Source organism: Echiichthys vipera (genome assembly GCF_963691815.1).
Source record: "Echiichthys vipera genome assembly, chromosome: 7".
Lineage (NCBI taxonomy): Eukaryota > Metazoa > Chordata > Actinopteri > Perciformes > Trachinidae > Echiichthys > Echiichthys vipera.
In genome coordinates this window covers 23,248,196-23,274,512 of record NC_139832.1, presented here as the reverse complement: position 1 = coordinate 23,274,512, position 26,317 = coordinate 23,248,196, and the positions used below count along the sequence as shown (strand labels likewise).

At 40.9% G+C, this 26,317-nt stretch overlaps 1 protein-coding gene across 2 annotated transcripts; it reads right to left on the bottom strand.

Annotated features, from left to right (window-relative positions):
• Window positions 1-1,079: 1,079 nt before the first annotated feature.
• pamr1b (peptidase domain containing associated with muscle regeneration 1b) lies at window positions 1,080-26,317 on the bottom strand (the record flags this gene model as incomplete). 2 transcript variants are annotated; one of them, XM_083916066.1, is made up of 14 exons in its annotated part: window positions 1,080-2,087; window positions 2,162-2,520; window positions 3,905-4,134; window positions 4,320-4,386; window positions 5,950-6,126; window positions 6,217-7,086; window positions 7,342-7,533; window positions 7,684-7,854; window positions 10,531-10,638; window positions 11,309-11,526; window positions 14,949-15,063; window positions 15,639-15,764; window positions 16,768-16,944; window positions 26,164-26,317. In XM_083916066.1, the coding sequence occupies 14 exons, from the start codon at window positions 26,315-26,317 to the stop codon at window positions 1,506-1,508; spliced, it is 3,546 nt and encodes a 1,181-aa protein (XP_083772192.1). In that variant the 3' UTR covers window positions 1,080-1,505. The 2 variants fall into 2 exon arrangements, with proteins under 2 accessions (XP_083772192.1, XP_083772193.1); XM_083916067.1 differs by lacking the exon at window positions 10,531-10,638 and having other exon boundaries at window positions 26,164-26,299.

The following is a 26,317-nucleotide window of genomic DNA, read 5'->3' as shown; positions in this document are numbered from 1 at the left end:
CAACCCTACGCAGACTTTACTGCTTGACCTTGTGACTTGACCTTGTACTTAACTTACTGCATTTTGTTTGTCCTTTTTTTTGTCATCCAAACTCTTATCTGTAGTCTACCGGACAATCGTTTCAAGATTGCGTCTTTTCTGTTGACTTTGAAAAAAAAGTTTTCATTTAGAGAATTTTTAATTAGACATTTCTGAATAGATAGGTGATCACTTAAAGAATTTGATGAGATGATAAGTCTGGTGTTTTTAGATTGTTACGCTGCCTTCAAGGGAATAAAACCTCAATGATGCAGCGCTAATCACTCATCAAATTTAAGCACTTCACATGATGGCCCCTAACCCCAGATGCATCTCACAGTCAAGGTCTTTTACTGTTGGAGCTTCCAGTCTGAGACTTGAAGACCCAGTAACATCTTCTAAAAAGGAAATCTAAAAAAAAAGTAAAGCCTTGTATTAATAATTTGAATACCATTTTTTATGGATTTATTTTTTGTTTTTACCTCTAAATGTCAAATTTTGATTGGTATAGTTTGTAGTACTCAAATGTTATAACCTAACTGGTAATTTACTCATGTAAAGCAGCTTGCAATTTGTATTATTGTTATTTTGAAATCAGCAAATTAAGAACAAATGAACCAACAACCAGAGCCCAGCTCCTCTATTGATGCTCCTGGAAATAAAGTAATAATGTATTCTTTATTGCCCCCCTTTGGAAGTCAATATACTGTAAGTTGCAGCTTGTCTATCTCATGTATGTGGGCTCACTTCTGAATAATGGAGGAAGGTCATAATGGAAGTAATTGATTTAATTTGATCACAGAAAAGGAAATTGATCTGTGAATAACATGTTCCGTTTATGGTTGTTAAAATGGTGCTGCTCTGACCTGGATTCATTTGCTTCACAGCGCAAGCCCACTATGTGCTTCATGGGGCAAATATAAGGTGTTTCTTTTCACTCCATCTCACTATAATAATAGTAATCAGGATCTATTTGTTCACCCATTCGTAGTTTTACACTATGATGAAAAATAATCACACTCAGGCAAGCTTTACCACATCCACATTTTCTTTAATTACAAACGTCTTTTGCTACAATATGTACATCTCTTGCGTCATATGAATTGATAGAATAATTCAATACGTTACAACATATATACATACCAACGAGTACAATACAAACCATCATCAGCCAGAGGCGTGAAATGGCTTTCTGGTCATTTTCAAGTCTGTAACCTCAGGCTGAGGGACCTGAACACTGAAGTTTTCCCATGAAAGGTTGATGCCGAGCACATCTAATGTGTTAGCACCCCCTTCAGTTAGAAAACTGTGATGTCCAGTGTTTCCAGTGCTTCTGCATTGACTAAGAATGTGCCCTTGTTCAAGAAAAACAAGATTAGAGGATGAGTAGAGTGAAAAAGAGATAAGGGAAAGGACTTTACGATATGAAGCCATTTAAATATCATAGAAGCATAAAGAGGAACAAGGAGCATCAGACAGCAAAAGCCTTATTTCATATTGCTCTCCAACCAGTCTTTGAAGTTGGCTACACGAGTGTAGACTGTGTAGAGATCAGGATCACAATCCCCTTGGTCATAGCCAAAGCTCACCAGTCCCAGGAGTCTCCACAGACCTTTGCCTTCCCCCTGCACCTGTGAAAAGCTGAGAGAGGGCTTCTGGTTGTTGCTGGCTTGGTTTTCAGAGAGGGCAGGGAGGACAAGGATTCCCCCCGTGTCAGAGGGACATATGTTAGAGGGCTCATAGTTAGGCTTATGGCTTGCACAGAGCATATTGTCTGTCACGCTGACTGGCACGCCATTGCGAGCATACTGCTGCTCACAGGGGACTACATCGGCAAGGTGAACGAGCCCAACCCTTGCCTTCTCATTAGATCCTAAATTTGAATCAGGCAGCGGTGACCAGCCTGTCACGAGCCCTTGCCCAGAAGTCACCTCTTCTCCCTGGTCGTCTGAGAAGCAGAGGGGCAGGACATTCTCCCCGATCCTTGCTTTGTCCAGTAACTTGACCACAGCTATGTCAGAGTCGAGAATATGGGGGTCGTAGTTTGGATGAACAGCAATGGAGGACACCTAAAGTAGAAAGAGAGGAAGTTACTGCTTTGTTAAAAAAGGACCATTAAAAGACTAGATCTCTAATAGCTTACCCTCAGGTGTTGAAGACCTTTACTTTCCCTGAGGTCGTCACGGTACTGCTTCCCTACCACCACCTTGATCTTGGCCGCATCCAGAGGATACATCTTCCCCAGCTCTGTCACACAGTGGGCTGCAACCACCACCCTCTTTTGATTCACCAAAGCCCCACTGCACACCAACTGCCAGTCAGAAGCCTGATTGAGGCTGCCAGTTCCTGCTCCAATGTCCCCCTTCAGTGACCCTGCCTGGCTGTCTGCCTTGGTCACCTTGGTCTCAGCTCCGTTGGTGGAGCGGCGGTAGATGGCTGCCAGCCAAGGCCAGCGAGCCTCTGCCGGCCTCTCTGGGTCAAAGGTTGGATGCTTCCCACACACTGCCAAAGAGGAAGTGGCAGGATGAGAGGACAGATGAGGGAAAGACCAAAATCAACAGGAGGGGAGGGAAAAGGAATACAGGAAAAAAAAAAATAGACTTACATTGAGACTGTGTCAACACTTAGTGCTGTGGGACTGTATTTGATTTGTCTCTCCCTCTGAGAGCTTTTGTGTTAAACCTGCACATAAGCTTGTGTGCCAAAATGCAAAGCAGTGATATAGATGGAGCAACATACAAAATACTCAAAAGCCACACACTCTTGTGAAATGTGAGAGCCCCTTACTCATGAAAGAAGAGTTTTAAGACAACCTCTACATAGTCCTTTAACATATATGGATCTGTTTTACATACCAACTACAAAATTGTCATTAATGAATTACTGGAAATTAAAAAATATTATTCCCAAGTAATAAATAAACAGACTCAGAATGTAGGCTATGTTTTTAGACTTCCGAGTTTCTATTGCTATTTGTTCCACAGAACCGTGATAAGCACTCTACAAAAAATAAATCTACCTCCAGAGTTTTTTTTGACATTGTCGTCGATGTGCAAAGACCAATTTTATTAAAGGTAAAGACAGCTCAAAAACCCCAAACCTTTACAGGTTGGTATGTATGGTTTGGCTGTGTTTGCAACAAATAGTGATTAAAGTGAGCCCAGTGTGTTTTCCTTCCACTCTGAAGAAAATTAAGAACTATTTTGAAGTAAGTCTGGAGGCGATAAGGTTCCAAGTGGACACAACTGTGTGGAAGAAATCGGGGGTATTTTGGTATGAGAATTCTCCTTAGCAACGTCATCATATTGATGGGAAAGTACAGTGTGATTGGATCTACAATGCAACAATGCTGTCCCTTTTTCTGTGTACGCATACTTTTACATTAGATGTTTGTTGCTGCTGATAATGAAGAAGAAAGTTGAGACTGTTTTGTATATAGGTGGTCCATTTAATTACAGCCTTTGAAGACATCTTGTTTAATCAGAGATGCTGATCTTTTAAATTCTTGTTGCATCTATCTGACAGCTCAGCTGTAAATGTCAGCTATTGGCTTTTTTCTCTTAGTAGCTTCAGGAAGTTACACTGAGTAGTACGGAGAGGACTACAGCTGGCAGGAATGCCTAAAAGGTGGGTGAAGATGCTGACAATTTATTGGTCAATGTCAGCATTTAGAGGCAGCACTAATATTTCAAGAAGTGCTACTGCTTGTGCCCATAATGGACTTTGTTAATATTGCTTCATTAGACGAACATCTGTCTGAGTGACATCATCATTTTGTAGTCATATTTCATTGTTAATATGTGGGTGTAAATCACTGTATTCAAATATTTGTTTGATCGATGAGTGTGTGGTGGTCCAGCAGCTAGTAGTCCTCTGCTGCCCTCACCTGGCGAACAGGACACATGACGCCCACTCCACTTGCCAGTCTTCAAGCAAGTGCGTCGAGAACTGCCAGAGTGGTGGTAGAATGCAGAGGCACACTCATACTCTATATGTGAGTAAAGGTGGTGAAAGCCCTGGGGCAACTGGGAGAGCACTGGAGGTCCTTTAGTGGGTCCATCAGACTGGAGCAGTTGGCCCAGCCCGGAAGAATAGAGCTTGTGCACAGGTGTCTTTCTGAGGGGAGAAGAAGAGGCCAAGGGTATGTAGACACACCCTTTAAGTTGAGTAACTGTTTTGGGTAAGTGCGAAAAAAATGTACTGTATGACATGACATTTGTTGCTTTTAATCCTTCAGTCACTAGATAGCATACAGCACTTACTTATGTACGTAACATAATGTAATGCATTGGTGAACATACCTGGATAAAGCCTGCGGTGGCAGAGGTCTTTGTCTAACCAGCTCTGACACTTTAGGCTCCCGACATGCTGCAAACAAACACATTTTATAAAGTCCCATTAACATCAATTGTGATATGAATGGAGCTACTGCCCCAGTCCTACTGGACAGTGGAGATTTGAAAACTGACAGAAGTGCCATGTCTTCATCCATACCACTGTCTTATATGGAAGACTTTAGAAGTTGTAGACTAAATAATGTCCATAATAATGGTTAAAAGAAAAATCCATATTCTGGGAAATACACTACTTTACTTTCTTGGCAAGAGTTAGATCATGGCTGGCAAGAAAGAGAAGAATATTTTTTTTGGCTCCTGTATATTGCTCCAACATTTATTCTTAGCTCTTTAATTCATGAGGAAAGTCAAGCCAGAGACAATTTTTCTACTTACTTTTTGGCAAAGAGCTGACGAGCATCCGGACCAAAGTACATTAAGAACTAATTAACATTTAAAACTGCAGACATGATGGATTATTGTACTGCAAGTATCATTCACCCGTTAGAATTTTACATTAGCATTTGTTTAGCATTGTAGAACCCTTCATTTACAGATTTTCTAATAAAGCACTGAGGGCCTTTTTAATACCTGCATGATCAACCACCCGAACCAGATCCGACCTGCAAACTGCCAACTTTGATATAAATTATACAGTACACTGTAGTAGCACAATATTGTCAGGACTGAGGACGGATGGTGCGATGCTGTCCAAGGTGTGTGTGTGTGTTTACATCTATGTCTGTCCGGATTACATTATATGTTGTAAGACTTTGAAGAAATTTAATAAAAAGGTATTAAGTGTATTTTTGGCGAAACTTGAATGTTTCACACACAGCATCAAAGAAGATCTAAACAATCATCAAGATCAGTGTCACCGATTCAGTATCCGACCAAATTCTGTTCCTGAGTTATGGTACTGAATAATGACCAGAAACATTAGATGTCACAGTGAAGTTGACCTTTGACCTTTTGGATATAAAATGTCTTCACTTCATCATTTTATCTCTTTAGACGTTTGCTAGGGTCACCAGTGCAGAGGCATAAAAAACAGACACAGAGAAGATGGACTATTGCAAGCAATGTTTCTGTAGGTTATTAATAGCCTAACTTACTCAGAATGCAGCTTTCTCATTTTTAATATCCCAGTTTGTCAGAGCTGTTGGTGTTTTTTAGAACACAAACCAGACTGTCGAAGAAGATGGCATTATTTGAAGAGAAGGAATTATAAATGTACACCTGTATGGCAGCTGATCTTTGTGAATTGGACTGTTTTTGCAACAATGCTCATAGAAAAGGGCCAGTTTTGTACAAAATGTATGCATATCACATCATTTAAATATGTGCAAATAGCACAGGAGCGCCAAGATGCTATTTTTTTGGCAACGCAGTAAGGAGTGCATGTTTACCTTTCACACCTGGGTCTGCAGTAGGAATGTTTGTACTTAAAAACCCTACAGATGGTAGCCTATTTCCAGATGGTACCTATTTATCAATGCAGTAACCTAGAGAAAAAATGCTGTATGTACATGCCTTCAGAAAAGCCATCAGTAATTAAACACAGTAAAAAGGAAATAAACATATATAGTGACAGTACCTCTGACACAGAGGGGTTGTTTGCCACTCCAGGTGCCGTTTGGATGGCAGGTACGTCGGGCATTACCACTGAGAGCATAGGAGTGGTTACAGAAGAACTCCACTGTTTGAGACTCCACCCCAGGCAGCAGCTGGTAGTAGCCATGGTAGAGTCGAGCTAGAGGTGGGCAGCTGTTCTCTGCAGAGGGGTAACAGACAATGGGTGAGGGTGAATACCAACATGAAGAGGATGATGTTTATTTTTTTTTTCTTTCAGTGAGTCTCTTACCTGTAAAGCTTTGGTTGACTTCTCTCTCCTTTTCTTTTTCTTTCTCCTCCCTCTCCTTCTCCAACTCCTCCTTTGTTTTCTTAGCAGAATCCTTCTCTGTCTTGTCTTCCTTAATCGTTGGTTGCTCCTTTGGCTTCCCAATTTCCTCACCTCCTGCCCTGTACATAGTGTACTGTGTTATGTTGACTCTGGTGGGAAGGATTTTCTTCCCCACCTCTGGAGAGCCTATGGTATTATTTTCTTTCTTTGTGCCCTTTGCATCACGTATAACTGTGTTGTTCTTTGTCATTTCCAGTTCAAATATGTCCACTGTGTTTTCACCCTCAGCTATGACAGTCCTCATCTTTGTGTCATTAGGGCCGACTTTGTCTCGATCTCTTTTTCCATTCACCTGCTCCTCTTTTCTTTCCTTCTCTTCTTGCCCTTTGTCTTTTATCACAACTATTTCTGTGCGATCTGTTTTTTCTCTCTCCAAGTTTGTGTCTGGGCTGCCTTCTTTTTTCTCACGTGGCTTCTCTGCCTCAGGTTCTTTGTTTTCAACTGTATTCAGGCTGTTGTCTGGGTCTTCACTATCCACTTTATCTTTGCTGCCTCCAGTGGGTTTCACTAACCTAGTATTTGTTTCCTGTAGCTCTCCTTCAGTCCGGCCCTCAGACACAGTTTTCTCTGGAATGTTACCAGAATATTTATCTTCTCTGTCGACTGCTGTTGTATTCTCGTGCCCAGTGTTTATATCTCTCCCTCCAGTTGTGTTTTCTTGACCTTTCTCTTTAGTTTTGCCGATATCTTTGTCACTATCTGTTTTTTGGCCTTTATCTGTGTCTTTTGTCTTGTCTTTGTCCTTTTCTGCTTCAGTGAGAGTGTTATTCACTGTGGATCCAGAACATAATGAAAAGTCATTACTGAATTGTCAGTTAACTGCTGATTTCAAATATTTTTGTTCAAGGTTGGCTCATCATGCTGAATGGCTCTAGGCACTGACTCATTTTCTGAACTAAATTAATGAATAACTTAATTATTGACCATATTACAATAAACAAAAATGAACTGCATGTACTTTGCGGTATTTGCACTGAATAATGCATCTTAACTCTAATCCCTGATATTAAAGACACTTTTTCTGACCTTGGGTGCAAACAGGAGGAGTCCCACTCCAGGTGTTGTTAGGGAGGCAGGCTCTCTGGGAGCTCCCACTGAGTTCATAGGGCCAGTAGCACAGATACTGGAGAGCAATGAGGACATCATTGGGTCCATAAACCAAAAAGTGGTCTCCATGTGTTGGCTTGGATGGTAAAGTACAGACTCTTTCCACTGGCACTGGAGACAGGAAGGAAAATAAGACTTTCAGAAGCTGCAAATCGTCCTTTTTCCACAACGTGCACCATCTCTGGGGCAGTTTATGGCCAGACCCAAGCAAAGACAAATATATGACTTTCACAGATCTCAAAAGACACATCATTATCTTACCACACTCAGGTGCAGGCGCACTCCAGGTGCCATCACTCAGGCAGATGGCAGAACGAAACCCCCGCAGCTCAAAGCCAGGGTCACAACGAAAAGTTATGCGTGCCCCCGAGTGATGAAACAAACCCTCTGTGGATCCATGGGTGGGCACTGGAGGCCTGCGGCATCCCACCACTGAGTGGAACAGTGTACATGCACATGTTATTCATATCATGTCACATGTTGATTGATCTTCCTGTTTCTTCAATATCCCATATTATGCAATTTTTCAGGTTCATACCTGTATTTTGTGTTTCTACTAGAACAAGATTACATGTTTAATACACATGTTTTCTCATACTTTCTGTCTAAATAGTCTTGTGTTTACCATCTGTCTGAAATGCTCTACAATACCGCTACATATTAGCAGCTGTCTCTTTAAGCCCAGTCTGCTCTGATTGGTCAGTGTTTCTGGGTCTTCCAAACCTGTGCCCCTAAACATCTCTGCACCATCATTACAGCCAGAGAATGACAGTTACAACTCTGTAGCAGCAGTTTTTTCTGGACCTTTAACTGAATGCTGGATCATTAAACTGAAGACTTATAGGAGATTTATGTGGCATTCCCTCAAACATCAGTTTATTGCATCTCCCTGTTGCAAAATACCACACAAATAGAGCTTCAGTGCTCTATTTGTGTCTTCTTGAGTTTACAGGTAGTCAGATAGGTAGCCCATGAACCAAAATCTCAGTTCTCAGACTCATTACTCTTAATTTACAAATGTCCAGAGATTTAAAAGCCTAGGCTGCTATCTTAGAGGCTCATTAATGAGTAATTTTACCCATTGTGGTAAAGTTCACAGCAAGACTTTAACAGAGGGCTTGTAAATGAAGAAGAAATAGATGCAATAAAAGAGCTTTGGTCAAACTGTTTAATGTTCAAGTGTTGTAAACGTGGATTTTATATAGTGGGTTGGTAGAGATTGGTAATGCGGTGGTGGAATACTGTGTGTAACTGTTGTGTAACTTACTGCAAAATAAACTTTTCGAAGTCAGAAATGGGGAAATTAGAGTATTATTCTTCTAGCACTTTGTGATATGCTGTTTATTTCATGAATATAATATGTACAGTATTTCTATCTTAAAGGCAAACTACAAATGTTGTCGTACAGGACTGCACAACCCACAACTGAGTTCACAAAAACCCAAACACACATGTTTACACTGAGGTTATCATACCATTACAGCACTCAGCGTGAGACGGTTCCTCAGGAAGTTCTCCGTGTTTTTGAATCTAAGTTGGACCTGATGCATGAAATGCACTGTCTATGGTTTTATAGCTCCAAACCAACAAACCCTCCCTATAATCTGGGCGGTTATGCCTTATGGCATTTTCAATCTCAAATCTCTTAGGGGATGTAGAATGCTGTTAGTAAACCAAAAGTGGAAAAGGAAACTGTAATTGACTCCTTTGAACATGTTTTTTTTTTTTTAATTGAAGCACCCTGAGGTGCCGTGGGCATTGTTAAATTGCTCTTAAATGATTCATCTTCCACTTCAGGTTTTGTCCACAGACATGAGATGAGTTTTTAGGGTGGAATGGTAACATACTATGCATATTGACACACACTGTAAGTAAATCATCATTCCTTTCGTAAATGCCTTTGGAAACTATGTTGAACACTGCACTCCAAAAATGAAAGGTCTCAAGAATTTAACTGTGCAAGAGAAGGAAAGGAAAATAAATCATTTCCTATCTTGAGTTTCTGTGATAATGTGTCAAGATTCTCCCATACAGAATGAGTTTTAGCTCCGGCTTACAACAGATGACAGGTTGATTATTGGAGACATAAAGTACAGTGGCTGTCAGGTTCATACTTAGAATTAACCATGTGACTCCGGGCTAAAATGTTGACTGCATTTCCTCTACAAAATGTCAGACATTACCATTATTCCAGCTCCCATCCATTAAAATTAACAGCTGTGGATACCTCATGGGAATACAGATGAATGCGCACTGTGTGCAATGAAACTCCTGCCTGTTTTTAATGGGTGTCTCCTCCAATGGAAAAGCTGGCTCATGTTAAAGAAGTGGAATTGTTTCACCATTTGTTTTATAGACCCGTGTTTAGCCCTCAAAATGACAACACAAGAAAAAATGGAGTGGGGTTCAGGAAGTTTGTTTTTGCAAAATCTTAAGGGAGTTTTACTGGTTATAAAAACACAAGGTAGGCACTCATAAATAAAAGACCTTGTAGGTTAACCACACCCTGATTAAGCAGCACCCCACCGGAGTGAAGTGGCTCTGTCAGTATTTAGTAAATATCAGCAAATGTCCGTCCAGATTTTAGGTGGCATATAGTGCAGAAACCAAAATGGTTTGCAGTCATTACCAAACTTTAAATCACAGTATTTTGCTCTTCCCCTCATTCTTAATTCTTCATATGTTATATTGGAGCATTTTTCTTCCGTTTCTTTCTGAATTCCATGTTTGTTAGATGGTCATTTTGATTTGCAGCCCAACTGTTGAACTTCTGACCGACCAAAACCACAGCTAGGATTGCACGGACCATGGAGCCTAGTCCAAACCACAGAACTCTCCCTTGTTACAGTGAATCATCACAGCAACAACAGCTTAGTCAATTCTCAATAAGTTTGTCATAGGCGTTTCTGAATTCTGGTGAAAATTTCTAAAATAATTGAGAGATTTTGTAAACGTCTCAACAGCTTAACCCATGCCTACAGTATGAGACTTCTTTACTCTTCCCTTTGATTCTCTGCATATTTGCATTCTCTATTTTTCCCCAAAACATGAAATATTAGTATTTTAAAAGTGCTATCACAATAGGCCTCAGTTATCTTACAGACTCACCATGTTCACATCTCTTGCCTGTGTAGCCAGCCAGACAGGCACAGTGGTAAGTATAAGAACTGTCCAGGATACAAGTCCCATCATGCAGGCAAGGAGAAGAGCTGCAAGCTGTACACATACAAGTGTGTGACATTAGGATATGAGAAGAAATGTTGTAATTATTTGCATTATAATGATTCAATGTGTATGCCCAAAGTAATGGCTGTATATAACAAGCTACAAATCAGGGAATTCAAATTCAAAGCTGGTACCATTTCCCAAAAATTCAAATACCAGATGTCATATTTACTTACCATTTCTTTATGTGTGTGGGCATTTCTACAAAGAAAGCTTCTGTTTACAGTGCTTTCACTAGATCTGGCTTCACTGCTGGTAACTTAGTGTTTGTGTGTGTGTTTGTATCTGAGTTTGAGACCTTGAGGATGACATTTCTGGAAAATGAAGACATTTTGGTCGGTCCTCACTTACGCAATGGGCTATTAGCAAGCTAAACACCCAGACTGAGGCATTTGGCAAAATGTGTAGGTGTCAGTCACGCACTATTAAAGGCTTTTTATTATACACTGGACTGTGAGTGAAACAAATTATATTTTTATTCTTTAATCTATAAAGCAAGGTGCTGTTGTAAGGTTTAAATGATCCTTAGGCTATGGTTAGTGTAAGGGGTTAAGATTTGGTGTATGGTCCTCAAAAGCATAGAAGTAGATAATTAGTAGTACATAAATAAAAATAGAAGTTGTAGCATTTTTGTTGTCAATAATAGTGGTATTTGATCTACCTGAGCTCTCCTGGAAAGTGGCAAAGAATCCATCAAAATTCTTGTACCCATCAGACACAAACAGTATGTGCAAACTGTTGCCAGAGCTGTGAACCGGGGCAGGTCTGTTGTTACCACAGAAACGAGCGATAACACGTGAGTTGATGCTGTCACCATCTCGAACCTCCACGTAGTCGAAACGACAAGATTGGTGAAACTCCAGACTCAGCATCATGAACCTGTTATTAGGAGGATGAATAGAAAAATAGAAAACACGTAGCAGTAAGTGTGACAAATGAAATTTACATCTTTAAATCTCTTACCTTGAGACATTTTATGGATATGATGGTAATGTAACACTGTAATGTGCATACAGATTGTCACCCTGGATTATGAGAGCACCTGTATTTGACTGGCAGTGCCACACCAGCTGGCATTGTGGAACTGATGCTTTTAAGATCTTCAGCCAGCAAACAACTAATGAACAGTAATCATTGTTACTGAATGGCGGAAGGTGATGTGCTTACTGCTGTTAATGGTGTGTGAAATGAGTCTCATTTTAATGAGGTAGCCTAGCAGTTAAGATATAGATTTATTTTTCTTTGTTTGTTTAAATGTAACAAAGATTGGTGAGAATTGAGTTGTTTGTAGCAGTAAAGACTGAAGGACAGAAGTAACCTGAGATCATAACTAAAACAGGTATAGGCAAGTAGGACCCCATTATTACTATATGCAGTGTATTTGTACCACATTTACAGTATGAGCTTAGATGAAACATTTAAGAGAAAGCACAACAATTATTGGCACTTGGCAGCAACAATTAAACAGTTAGCACATCGAGAAACCGAAAGCAGATGCTTTTCTTTTGGTTGTGGCAGGCTTTGGAGGTATTTTAATGAGTTTACCTTTAGATTTAATGAATAGTCTTTTTTACAATAATTTTTTGCTAAGTGTACATACAGTATAAATGCCACTTAATTTATGTAGATGGCAAAAAAGTACTGCTGATAAACAGCAATACCCCTTGCAGTCTAATTTCGCATCTCGTTATTTCAGATCTGCAGCTGTTAGATGTCGATAAAATATATCCACAAATGCTGAACAAACATGTTGATTTCACAACATTATTTCTAGAACAAGTCGTACAACCGGTCATGATTGGTATAAAAGTTTAAGGTACATTTTTTTCCAAAAACATTTTTGTGTGCTTTAACACATCCTGAAGGAGGGATTATAAGGCCTGATTAAATGGGAATTTTAGTGAGTATAATAACTATTAGAACTAATTTACATACACTTTCAATTCACATGCTTTTTGATTCAGTTGCGTGTGTGACATTGAGAGGACTGCCAGCTGGATTAGAAAAAACACAAAGGAGTCTCCTTTTCCCTTCTTCGCAATTCTAGATGTAACCTCCTTTGCCTAACATTGTAACGGATATGAATGACTGATGGACTTTATACAATGCACTGGCACACTGCCAAGTCTTCTAAATCTATCCTTTATTACAGTTCCTTGGGTCAGGTGAACTTAGACTTAGAAGATATACAGTAATGCTAAATGTTAGCCTGCAGCAGCTCCCAACAATAATGGCGGTTGTAATTCAGTAAATATGTTTCCTGTGATGTGAGTGTACTGCGAGCAACGGTAGTTAAAGAAATACAGGAAAACCCCACTGCCAGATCCGCAGGCACAAGCACACAACTTCCCAGTATTCTAGCTCTGAGCACAGCAGCTCTGTTTTATTTAGGGGTTTTGGTTATGTCACAAAGGATATAAAGATATGATAAAGATATTAGTCATCTCTATATTGATATTTGTCATCCCAGAATTAACTCAGCCAAGAATTCTATGCTGTTAAGTTAAATGTAAAGATATAACGTAAATAATACTAGAATAATGAAATATCTTTTATGTAAACAACAAACCGTTACCGTATGCACTGCACACTTTTGTTCTGCTAAAGCCCTGCACAAATGCTCGCCTGTAAAGTGCTGTGTGTAATGGAGAAAATGACAGAAATAGAAAGTTATCACAGGACTGAAAAGTAATACATTTCCTGAAAAAAAGGGGGTGTTGTGGTTTCCAAACTTTGCTGTAGACTTGCCAACCGTCCATGACATACATCTTGCTGAAATATCTGAACTGAGTGGAAATTCAGCTTAAGCAGGTCAGCCATTAATAGCTATCACAGATGGACAATGACGATCTCAAAAGTAGTGCTTTGATGCCAGATAAAACTGGGGGAATAAAACTTTACTAAACTTTATTGGAACAAAAGTTTGCAACGTTCCAACAGGCATTATTTATTTGTTACATCTACATCAACTCTTATTAGTTCACTTGTTGTCTATGTAACCTCGAGGACTGGGTTTCTTCATTTAAAAGTAGTGCAAATGAAAACTGTTGTGAGGAACACTTAGCTGTTGAATCTTTTAATGTCATTTATAGCCACGGACCACAAATTTGGTCCAGACAGAAATATCTCAGCTGGTATTGGGTTGCTATGAAAGTTTGTACAGACATCTGTGATCCCCAATTATGATTTTTCCAAGCCGTGTCTGGATAATGATGAAATACCCACAATCTAATGACATTCCCATCAGCCTTAACTGTACTGTTTAGTGCCAATGTTAGCATGCTAACACTATGGTCGTGAACATAGTAAGCACTGTGCCTGTCATGGTAAGTACACTAGCATGCTAATGTTAGCATAAGGCGCAGTGATGTTGGCACCGCTGTAAACCCTGTTTGTACTTGGTTTTCAAAATGTGTTCTGCTGATCGGAACACAAGTGGACAGCCGAGATACATCGCTATTCCCACCTGTGTCTATCATGCTTCTCCAGCCGACCACCGTGTTTGGATTTTGTTAACTGCTTATGTCACTACCACTGCTAGAAGGTCGAAGGGCCCCGAAAGCAGTTCTTACATGCACACTCTCGTCATTCATGTTAACGGATTATGTCGGTACAGGTGGAGATATCACTGTCAGCAAAATAATATGGGCAAGTTTAGTATTGGTGCGCTGTCACCAAAACAATCGCCACATCTTGCACTGATGAGGTATTTTCCTGTTATGTCCTTGTGGAGGACGCATCAGGAACAAAAAACATGTGTTCAAATGCGTCCCAGAACACCTCAGCGTTCTGAGTGACCACAATGTATCTTTGCTGTTGAATCTTTTAATGTCGTTTATAGCCACAGAGCACACATTTGTTCCTGACTGGAATATCTCAGCAGGTATTGGATTGCTATGAAAGTTTGTACAGACAATTGTGATTTTTCCAAGTCGTGTCTGGTTTATGATGGAATACCCCTTTGAAATACCCATTTACACAACAAAAAACATGTGGTCAAATGCGTCTCAGAACACGTCAGCGTCTTGAGTGACCACAATACATCTTGGTGGTAGTTTACACAAATCTGCTCATATTTAGCGCTGGACAGGGTCTTAGTCTTGTTTGAAATTGCTGCTGATGGAGAAGACAAGCAATATAACCTGTGGTTTTACCCATCATGCTTTGTGATAGGCAGTGAATATTATTACTAACTTTCTTGATGTAGCATAACTGATGGTACCTCCAAAATTGGCTCTAATGGCAGCAAAGTAACTGAGGACCAGTAAACAACTATAGAAGCCGAAGGTTTATGGTCTCACCTGAGTTCTATAGTAAAGGGACGGTCCACCTGGATGGTCCACTCACACCGAGCATTGTTGGGGTAGCTCTCAAGCACCAAGTGGCCCTGCCGTTTATGGATCACTCCCCCACACTCTGAAAAACACATGGGAAATAATTCCATTTTGGAAAGTAGGTGCTCTTTAAATTTCAGTGGTTGTTAATTACAGCTTAATTATTATTTTGAGGGCTACATTCAGCTGCCATGGTAACCATTCAAACCAAAAGCAATTACATTTTGGTTTCCAAAGCCACTGTAGAAGCCCAGTGTTGTGCTCAACAACAAAAAGAAACATAAACACAATGCACACAGGGGCAACAAGACATTCAGTAGACTTTCCAGGTTCTGCTTTTAATTAAATGTATGTTTGTTGTGCCCCTTGGCAGAATATTTGCATATTGAGAAAGCTACAGTCAGTGTCCAAATGTTATGCATTAATTTGTTTTATAGGATTCCCAATTGTTGACTCTACCTTGTCATTCAGCTCCTAACGGAAAGCCTCGTGGGCATATGGCAGCTTTTCAAGTTGGCATAGTTGTCCCACATGAGGATAAATTAGCATGGAATGAAGGAGCACATCTACATGGTATTCATTTCAATTATAGAAATAAAAAGTAGTTTATAGTAAAGCCATGTCGGATCTGCTAAATGGGAGAATGAAGAGTCTTACTCATGCAATCTCCACCGGACCAGCCAGGCCGACACTCAGCACAGTATTTGCCAGTAATGAAGAAGTCATCCCTGGGGGCCCATGTCCCATTGTTACAGCGCTTACAGTTCTCAAATACACTGCAACCTGAAAGAAAGAAAGCCAGAAACAAAATGACTGTAAGGTAATTATCGAGTCAGGCTGACAGGCCAGAACACAAAAAAGATACAAACAATTTACATTAAAAAGGTTCTTGTTTGTCAGAACTGGGAACACTTTCCCAACTCGGCTTAAGCCGTGGCACTTGCCTTCACCATAAAACTCCGGCCATATTACCTTTAAATCAACACTGCTAAACTCATTAAGCTAATATTTCACTACAGCTGAATACACAAACATATTAGTGCTTCCTGAAATAGAAATGTAGAGACAACCCCCCTGAAATGGCTTTCTGGGAGGATGGATTTTCACTTTAGAGGATGCTTCAGTCATGGGTGTGTGGGTGTGGGGAGCAATATCTGACCTGAGCACAGGAATGATTTTTAACAACAAATACGTATATGTACACACAGGGCTTCACACATGTTTTGTGATGTACAGTTATCCCTTAAGTTCTGAACAGCTGTTTTTTGTTACCCCACAAAGGAAAAAAATAAGTACATTCAAGCTGTGAAGAAGACAACATGAGATACTTCTACAGGCGGGTGGCATGTAGGAAAAAAACATGATGCATGCAAGAATTTGGATGTGTGAGCTAGAACACATGTGTGCAGACTACCCCAAGTGATTTTAGTTACACACCAGTATTTCATACACGGACAGGTAGTATGAGTAAAACCACACACAATTTTACACCCATTTAATTTGCAGATCAAATTAAAGTGTGATCATTCACTCATTCAAGAGGATTCTGCCAGGGAGTCAAGATAAGAAGCCATTGTGTAGTTTCACATAGACTTTGACCAGTGCAAAATATCTATCTCTGTAAAACCAGCCCCTGGAAGCAAATGAGATCAGATATGCATATTTTCAGACTTTCTGTCATACTGTTTGTTATGCTTCAGTGCATACAACTGTGCAGTTGACAGACATCACTTGGTTTTTAATAAAATTACACCACAGATATTAGAGAAGTTTTCAGAAATTCTACCTGGATGGATGATACATGGGTCACACTCATTGATGGCGTTGCGGCAGCAGGGCACCGCGTAGCCCACCGGAGTCCCCTGTAGAGGGCATTTACAGCGGATCACATCATACTCGCAGCAGCCTCTGCACATAACGTTCCACTCTGGGCCCGGGCAATTGTTGTATAAATACCTGTAATCTAAAGAAGACAATATGTTGAGGTCAGCAAACTCAAATCACTCAACCAGGTAAGCAGGAAACCTATGTCTATTGAAGGATCATTTCATATGCACAGACATAGATGAGTCAAAAAATGGATAAAATAAGACAGATGATTGGCCTTGTGAGCAGACATGGGTTAGGGCCAGCAGAAGCCTGAGCACAGGTGGAAGGATTCTGGTTAGTTCAGTGTTTATGTCAGCTGCTGCTCTGCACTGACTCTCTGGTTATTTCCACTGCCATATGGTTGCAAGCTCCTTTGTAGGGGACCGCAAGTCTCTCAGTAGTTTACTTCCTTTGTTTGTTCTCATGCTCCAATACATCAGACAATGTGCCCCAATGGTAGAGTCACCGTCACGGAAAACAGAATCATATTATTAATCAGAAAGTGCGTCTTTTTGGGGAATTTTTACCCAATAAATGCAATGTTTGACTGGACTGGAAACCAGTGATTCAAGCACCTTTGAGCCCGAGTGGTTATATTTATGTAACAGTGGGTATGTAAAACTGAAACAGACAAGTGGAAATTCTCTTGTGGCAGATGTGGACAGAGAACTAACATAAGCTGCACTTTAAACTTGGCACAATGTTGGTGCAGGGTTTTGTGTGTACCCTCCTCCCAGTCCTGCAATCATAATAACTTCTCCGCACTCAACCCTCCAACCATTTATTCTTCCTGACACTCCCCCACATTTTTATTTGTAATGCTGTAGCTGCATAATAGGCCTAGTTTATGTTTGTGAAAACAAGAATCTAAGTCACAGACGAGAAGAAAAGCACAGATGTCTTGGAATGCTGTGAGTCGTCCCTGCTGCCCTCAAACATTAATAGCAGCATAAATTGTATCTTAGTCCAACAACAATCTGGCCTACTCCTCAGCTGTTTCTCCTCCCAGACACTGAGCTATGACAGACAAACTGACATCAATCAAACAGAAAGTAGCTTGTGTAATGCCACTAGTTGAACTTTAATGTGAGTTTTGTGCTTCATAAAGCTGTTGCAGGCGCAGCTGTTTTATGATTTCTGCCAGTTCCACTGGTCATTTATTGTTTTTTGAAAATGTGGGCTCAGCTCGATATGTGTATTAACATTAAAGTGTGGTTAGCAAGCCAGTGACAACATGGGGTCAGTCCGCTCTCATCGTGTCATGGCGTGTGATCTTAGATTGTGTAGATAGATCTTTGATTTAATTGTCACTCAAGAGTTTTTGTAATGGCGCCCAGGCACGCCATTACACAATGTCCATGCTGTCACAATAACTGCCAGTTTTGTTGTGGTAAAAATGACAGTAAACGTACAACCATCTCAGCTCTGTCTTTAAATCAAAGCTGACGTTCTTACATTGTCTTTTTGTTTAGCTCGGTTAGCCTCCCTGAAACAAAAAAGGAGAAGCTCATAGTTTCTGCTGAGATTGTCATTTTTGTGGATTTCTTTTGACTCAAATGTGAGAACCACAAACATGCATGGCATGGGCATGTGCCTGTGTGTTTAGAAAGCTGTCTGCTGAGACAAGAAGAGGACACAGAGTGCAAGGAGTGGGATTATGCACTGTACCATGAGTCAAGTACAAACATGCATTATCACATCCTACTATTGTCTCCAAGACCCTGTTTAGCCATGACGCGCGCCCGCGCGCGCGCGCGCACACACACACACACACACACACACACACACACACACACACACACACACACACACACACACACACACACACACACACACACACACACACACACACACACACACACACACACACACACACACACACACACACACACACACACACACACACACACACACACACACACACACACACACACACACACACACACACACACACACACACACACACACACACACTCCCAAGGTGAAAACAAAACCCGTGTTTTGGTTGGTGAAGATTGTCAGACTCACGATGGGCAGTAAAATAGTGACCGTTCAAAATCAAAACAGCAGAACCACCGATTTAATATTTTTTTTAATTTCACATTCTTCTTCCTTGTCAAAACCTGGCACCCACATGACCCGCAATGCAACTCCAACCACCAGTGGTTCTGTCAAAGATTCAGGTGTGTTATGCTAGTAGTGGCTCAAGCCACTATAGCCTCAAGCAGAGATGGAGCAAGCTACAGGGGTCTGGTTAACTCTCTGCTTTACTCCACACTACCAGATTGTTCTTCCAGATTTACAAACATGTAGTCTCAAATTGCCTCAAGGGATGTCACTTGAGGCAATTTATCAGACATTGTGCAGTTCCCTCTGGAGCCACACAAGTATAGTTGTATAACAACTTTTTGGACATACGGAGTTCTCCCCGCACCTGCTTACAAATGAGTGGAGCTTTTCCTATAAATTACATAAGTTGGAGGATGGGACACAAGAAGATGGACTTAAAGCAATTCTTACCTCTCTGGCAATTTTACACTTTTCTTTTGTAATCTTAAAATCCTCCTAATAAGCATTTGGCACACTGAAATAAATGCACCAGGTGTTGAAACTCATTAATATTCAATTCTCATATATTTCTGATAAAAGTCTGACCAATTATTGTATTCTGTCCGAATACAATGATTTGCCTGTGATTGTCGCAGCGTCCCTTCCAATTGCCTACCGCTGTCACCGCTTGCAGGTCGTGCACCTCTCTGCAGAGTGACAGAGCAGTAAAGTGGTCTGTGAGAGATAGCAAGGAATGGCGAAGAACTGATGTGTCAAGAGGCAAGACGCGAGTTATCATCGGCTCTGATTTCCAGCGATGGCGGAGGTAAAAGCAGTTTCATCCGAAGAGAAAAAGGCGAGATGGTCGCAGAGTTTCTGCTGGACAGGTACTTTTAGTTTGCCTAATCCTAGAAAGCAGCATCAAGATACTATCAATTATCAGTTCCTATAAGATTAGCATTAGCATTAGCATCAGCGCTAACCTTGGCGCTACTCCCTTTATCACCGCATGCGTCGGCGGATGAGGGAGCGTCAGAGGTCAGGCAGGGGTAAGAGGGTAGGACTTTTGAGGGAGGCTGTGCAACATGCCAGAGAGGTAAGAATTGCTTTAAGCTATTATCAACTGGTCAATATTACTGCCTAGTCTTTAAACTGCTGTCATTATTATCATTATTGTCATCATGGTGATGAATAAAAGTGCTGAATGAAAGCAAGTGTTTAAAAGGTGTGATGTCTGCCACATGGCGACTGAGGGGTTCTCCCACTATCTCCTGTCTTATGGGACAGCTTCTCTGCTTCCTTGCTGAGGTTTGCAAAGGATGATGGCTGGAGAGACTGTGAAAGCTGATTTATAGGGCATAAACTTGAAAGGGTCAAACGACTTTATGAGCTGGCCTGGTAATGCCATTACATGGATCACAGCTGTGTGTCTTGTCCTTAGAGAAATGGCATGCTCTGGTTGTAACTGCCCTTAGCGCACATACATTATAGAGACTCTGATATACAGTAGAATAGATTTGTATGTGTCTACCGTGGGTTAGATATCAGTCTTCTCTCACCTCAGACAGTGACACAAAAAAGCATTTACCTATGATAGGATTAGTTTACAGATTTCCACAAGCTGTTTCATCATGCTCCTCCTTGAGGTAAATAAACCGAGGCAGCAGCTTTTTCAGTGTTTATTCACTGTGAACGGATTCAGTTTGCTGACCTCCAGCTCTGTTGATAAGGCTGTTATGTTTTTCTCTGAAGCATGACTGCGAGGGTTCTCCCCCGTGGCTGGATGAATGCTGGAATGCATCTATTTTTATGGAAGGCTATCCCCTCTCCTTAATAGATTTTTACTGATTTACAATACAAAAGATCATTTTAACAAAACTGTGCTTTGGCTTGCGCCCTGGCAATTTTAATGTATTAATTTCAGGGATAAGCTTACTGCCTTGTAAATACACATCTGCTAGGCTTCCAGGTCAACACCTGCAGGTAACTACAGAGTGGACTGACAATTTCATGTGAGTTTTTACAACACTTTGGGACAGGTGTGGACGTGCATGTGTACAGGAGTAGCCTACCAGCACGTGGGCATTTGTGCAAGCATTAGTTCATGCATGAAGTGTTTGGGCTTTAAATGGACTCTAGTCGACATTCAAAACATGAATGGCAGCAAACAACTAATTGGCATGTACAGAAATAGTGGAGTAATGGAATGCTGAGAAGAGAATGACATCACTCTCCCATTGTGTGTGTTGTATTCTGAGTTTCTCTGTTGTTGTTTTGTAATAGACGGTCAGCTGCATGAGCATGTTAGTGCATGTGGCTGTGAAAAATAACGTCAGAACTGGGATGAGAGCTGTGCGGAGGCAATCCCAGCCCACTTTTTTTTGGACACAATGGATGTTTTTTCACATTACACCCGTACTCAAAACTCTTCACTGGCTCCCTGTTGCATACAAGATCCATTTCACTTACAGAGCATTGCATGATCAGGCTCCTGCATTTGTGGCTGAGCTACTTCAACCATATTCCTCAGCTCGCTCTCTAAGATCAAATACCTGTATGTTCAATTTACTGTCTGTCACAAGCACTCACCTTAAGACTTGAATCCAAAGCACCTTAACTAGGAACACTCCGTCTGCGCCCCTATGGTCTGCAGTGTCAACTAGACGTCTAGGTCTTAATTGTGTTTTTCCTGATGTATTGTGTTTTTCTGTGTTATCCCTGTATGTCGCCCTTGTAAAGCACTTTGAGACTTTTGCCTGTGAAAAGCGCTTTATAAATAAACTTTACTTACTTACTTTTTGCAAATAAGTAGGGAAAAAATGGCAAACATGTAAATGTCAGTCCATTTGGCATGTCCCCCAGACCTGTAATTTAACCCCAGGCTGTGATTGTGCTGTGCGCCCCTGGCTAATTTGTATTTAATCACAAACTGGGAGTGCTGACAGTCAGATCACAAGGAATAAATTCAATCTGTAAAATTTGTTTCCTTATTGTGCCTCATGGCTTACTTTTATGTGTTTTGGTATATGTAAAGCATCTAAATATTTCCCCAGTGCATACATAACTACTGTTTTGTGTGTGTGTGTGTGTGTGTGAGAGAGAGAGAGAGAGAGAGAGAGAGAGAGAGAGACACTGGCACAAATCCATAGAAACAGGATTAGATCACAAGGTTTTTTTCCCCACTCAGTCCTGCAGCTAAGAGTGCAGATTTTTGTGTGGATTATTTAGCTTTTCTGGTCTTATGTAAGTATTATCTGCTTTTTTCCATTCCAGATGTCGAGGTCCTGCACACTGCTCAGCATGCATGTCCAGAAGCCATTGAAATAAAAATAGCAGTGACACAGGCATCATAACAGACGCCCCGTCACCTGGTGTCAAAGCGCTCCCACCTAATCAGGAGCACAACAGGCCCAGGTTTTAAGCTGTTCTCAGCTGCACACCTTTGATGTAAATCCAGAGACTGACATCATTATTGCTGAGGGGGGGGAGATGTGGTCACGGAAATTCATGCAAGTCCTTTGACCACGCATGTGACTTTACTGCCCTGCTGGCCCACTAACCTGTGGAGACACAGCAAAACGACATCAACCACAATTGCCAAGAAAAAAGCTATGCCATTTCCACATTATTGTTAAGTTTGGCATCTTTTTTAATCTTAAAAATATAATCTGTCCAAATATTAAGCTCACAGATACACATATAACTGTTCCATAAGCCCTGAAAAACTGGATCGATAAATCGATGAGCTATAAAATGTGCTGCAGGTGCTGACTTTGACCTTACAAGTCATAAGGCTGCATCAGCTCTGAAACTGTGCCATAATTTTTTGGAAGAGTTCCTCTGAACTCAACTCAGGATAAAATCCAAGGTCGGCAACTGCCTTTTTATTTTGTGTAGCCCTAACCAGTTATCTTCTACTTTACCTTTTTCTTGCTCACTTCTCAGAAACTGAAATATCATCAGTCTTGCCACACACTGCTATAAAGCAGTGTGTGGCAAGACTCCAAACAAAGCTGAAGTAAAGCCAAAGTGAGAAGATGGGTTCAACATGCTTATCAAACACAGCACACAGTCACCTATGATATCTATTGATACCACTCTCTTGTCTTTATGGTGAATCTGCAGTTGATTAACCTAGCTTAACTTAGCACATAGACTGGAGGCAGGGAAAAACAGCTAGCCTAGCTCTGAAGTCTTTAACTGAAGTAAAAATCGATACGTTGTGGTTTTCTGGGGTTACTTGCCAGCCATAGGCTATTTCTTGCCCAGGCGCAGTCATTTCCTTCTTTTTCCAACTTCCTCTGGAGACTTCATGGAGTTGAACTGCGACCAACCAAGAAATAGTTTGGCTTAACACTCTGTAAAACCACACATATTTTAGATATCTCATATCTAAAACACCAGGGAACTTTTTTATGCAATTTATGGCATAAATGGGTGATGTGCAAAATGGGCGATGTGCAAAAATGGCAGAGCGTGAATATTATGCGACGATAAAGCAACATTTTTTCCCCCGGAGAGGTTTGTCTATCTCTGAGCTTTCAGCCGTGAATAAGGCTTCAACCATAAAACAACACAGAGACTCTGTATTCCGAACAAAGAAAATAAACTTTTCTCCTTTCAACCTTGACAAAGGCAATTCATACCAGATCAACTCCTTATGTTCTTACTTTTAAAAATAAAAGCCCTAGACTGTAACTGTTTTCATGCCACTGTGAATGTTCACAGGCTAACATTTTACTGTGTGTAAAGGCCGGGTATAACATATTATTTAGTAAGCTTTAGAGATGCTGATAGATAATGTCGTTACTGTTGCAGAGACATTCTGCTAAGCTAAGTTAAAGGTTGAATATGGAGAATGAGCAGAACACCGCCATCTCCTGCTCAAGATCGTAGTTGCGACAGTATTGCAGAGGAGTTTTACTGACAGTTACCGTTGGCCATTACCATTACCCTTAGCCGTGACAGCTAAGTAAACATGAAAGTTAGTTTACCGATCAAGGAGAAACGTAGCCATTTCGGCATGCGTTTTAATGTCGTTGAACTCAGTCTATCAAGTGAATGCTTGGCTTATATTGACTCTTGTTTTTGCCTGTCTCTGGTCACTCAGCTGCTGGGACAAATAAGCAGCTGCAGGATTGGCAAACTCCATTTCACCCTGTGCCAGCCTACAGTGTCTGCACCCGACAACCCTGGCAACCCGCAATGCCAGCCACTATTAGCTGGTATACTGTAAACAAAACGTGACAGAAAGTCATTGTCAAACCCGCCAAAGTTGTTTTTAAATATAAATCCAGTTTTTTATGGAAGGAATACTTCATTCTGTTCCCCTCAAAATGCCCCATGGGTGTATTATTTAAAAAAATATATAGCTTTTAATAAAGATTCTACATATTCAACCTTTAACTAAAAGTTAGCTGGTATTTTCATGTTTAACAAACAGTCATGAGAGTGGTATCAGTCACAGCGAATAGCCATATTTTCCATAATGCCAAACTAGGTTGGCAAACTGGTTTATGTTTCAGCCAAATCACCAAAGAAAAACTTCTACTTAATAAATTGTGTCCTCCTGACAAAAAGGTGCTTATTTTACGCTGATGTCTCATGGAAAAATATTTGTTTTTAGGGCAGCTGTGAGTGAACATGATGTGCATGTATGTGCAAGTGTATAATTCCTTTTTCCTGCTGCCCACAGCAGCTGTCTGGTATTTTGAGGTTGGTGTGATTTTGCTATCATGGAACAGGGAAACTCCCAGGAGAGCTGTGTGGGCATTGCGTATCTGAATGTAGCCTGATCCCAGTGGTCATCCTGTAGATTTGCTTTAAATACATTTCCCTCCCGCTTGGAAAACCACAAACCCAATGAAATATCCTTTCTCTCTTGTTACTCACTTTGGTGAAATTGTATAAACACACATTGTTAATGTAGGTCAAACAGTTGTCTGCAAATTTGTTTTCCACATTTAGCTCCTAAACTTGGAATGAACTCTTGAGTCTGATATGACACAGTATATTTCCCAAATGTTCAATCAGAGGATGTTTTTCTTCTTGTAACTATATTCTGTGCCAAGTTTTCACTTTCGCCACTGTAATGGAATTTCTACATGTGCTAGGTTTGATAGCTTGGTCTTTGTATCCTACAGCACATTACCCAGTAGCCCTGAAAACGTCCCTATGGTCTTCAGCTTAACACATTATAAGAAGAGTGTGTCAGAAGAACAGGACATCTCTGGATTCAGGTGGGTGGAGGATCCTTAACAGGAAGCCTAATGTAGATCAATAATGCCTCACAAACACAGGCACACACAGTCAGGATTTGCATGTAAACACCTTTTCTAGGATACAGAAAGGATACTCAACAGAAAAAAAATCTATTATCATCAGCTTATAATAAACACTTGCGAAATAAGCTGTGCTGAGAGTGACTCAGCTGACAACAACATAAGTAGGCAAATCTGCAGCACAGCTGTGGTCTGCCCAGCCCTTTGCCACATTCACCGACATTACAAATTGAAGGTATTGTTTCACTGCCTGGTAACTGTGCAATGAGGAATCAGACAGAGGGCAGAGGTTTGGTTAGGAGTCTTGGAGACGGTGTTCGGCATACACATTACCACTGCAGCGCGATTGACTCAAACGTGACTCATGTCTTCCTGCAGCAGTTCAATTGGTCACAGAGGGTAAACACACAGGGATGATCTCAATCTCAGAGAAAACAACACACTTTAGCAGAGAAGCTCTCATACAAAAGGGAACACGTGCCAAGATTCAACACCCCTATTAGGACTCAAACCGCCTCACTTTACTTCAAGAAATGTGTGCCCACATTAAACTGTTTGTTTCTTTTATTTAGGAGCAGAGAAACAATCTCACTTTCATTTTGCATAAACTGCAATGAGCAGAATGAGTGTGAAGATCACAGAGCCTTCTTTAATGGGACAATAAACAAACCCAATCCCTCACTCTATTTCAGAACAAGAGTTGTAAAGTCAAAGATTGCACAAACTTGTCAGTGCTGTTTTTCTTTGCAGCCTCTGTAAAAATCTGGATTTTAAATCACTGTTTCTCTGGTCTTCTTTTACAAGCTGTGCTGAGTGTCGTTGTGCTCTTAAAGGATAGAAAGGAAGAGGGGATGGAGAGAGCTGCTGATGCCGGCTTTCTGAGAACAAAGAACATAAACCAAGAGGCTGTGCCAAATATTTAAAGACAGGGAGAGGGAGGAAAAAAAAGAGCAGTGAAGGTAAAGTTTTTGCCAGTCTCTTACCATAGGGCCAGGCTGTCCCTTGAGGTAAGGAGACGAAGAGGGAGATGAAGAGGAACCAGCCCTCTTTCCAAGAGATAAAGGTGCTGGTCCATGGGGTTTTGTGGGTGCCCCCGTGGGTTTGCCCCAGCTGCACTCCCCGTCCCACAGACAGCAT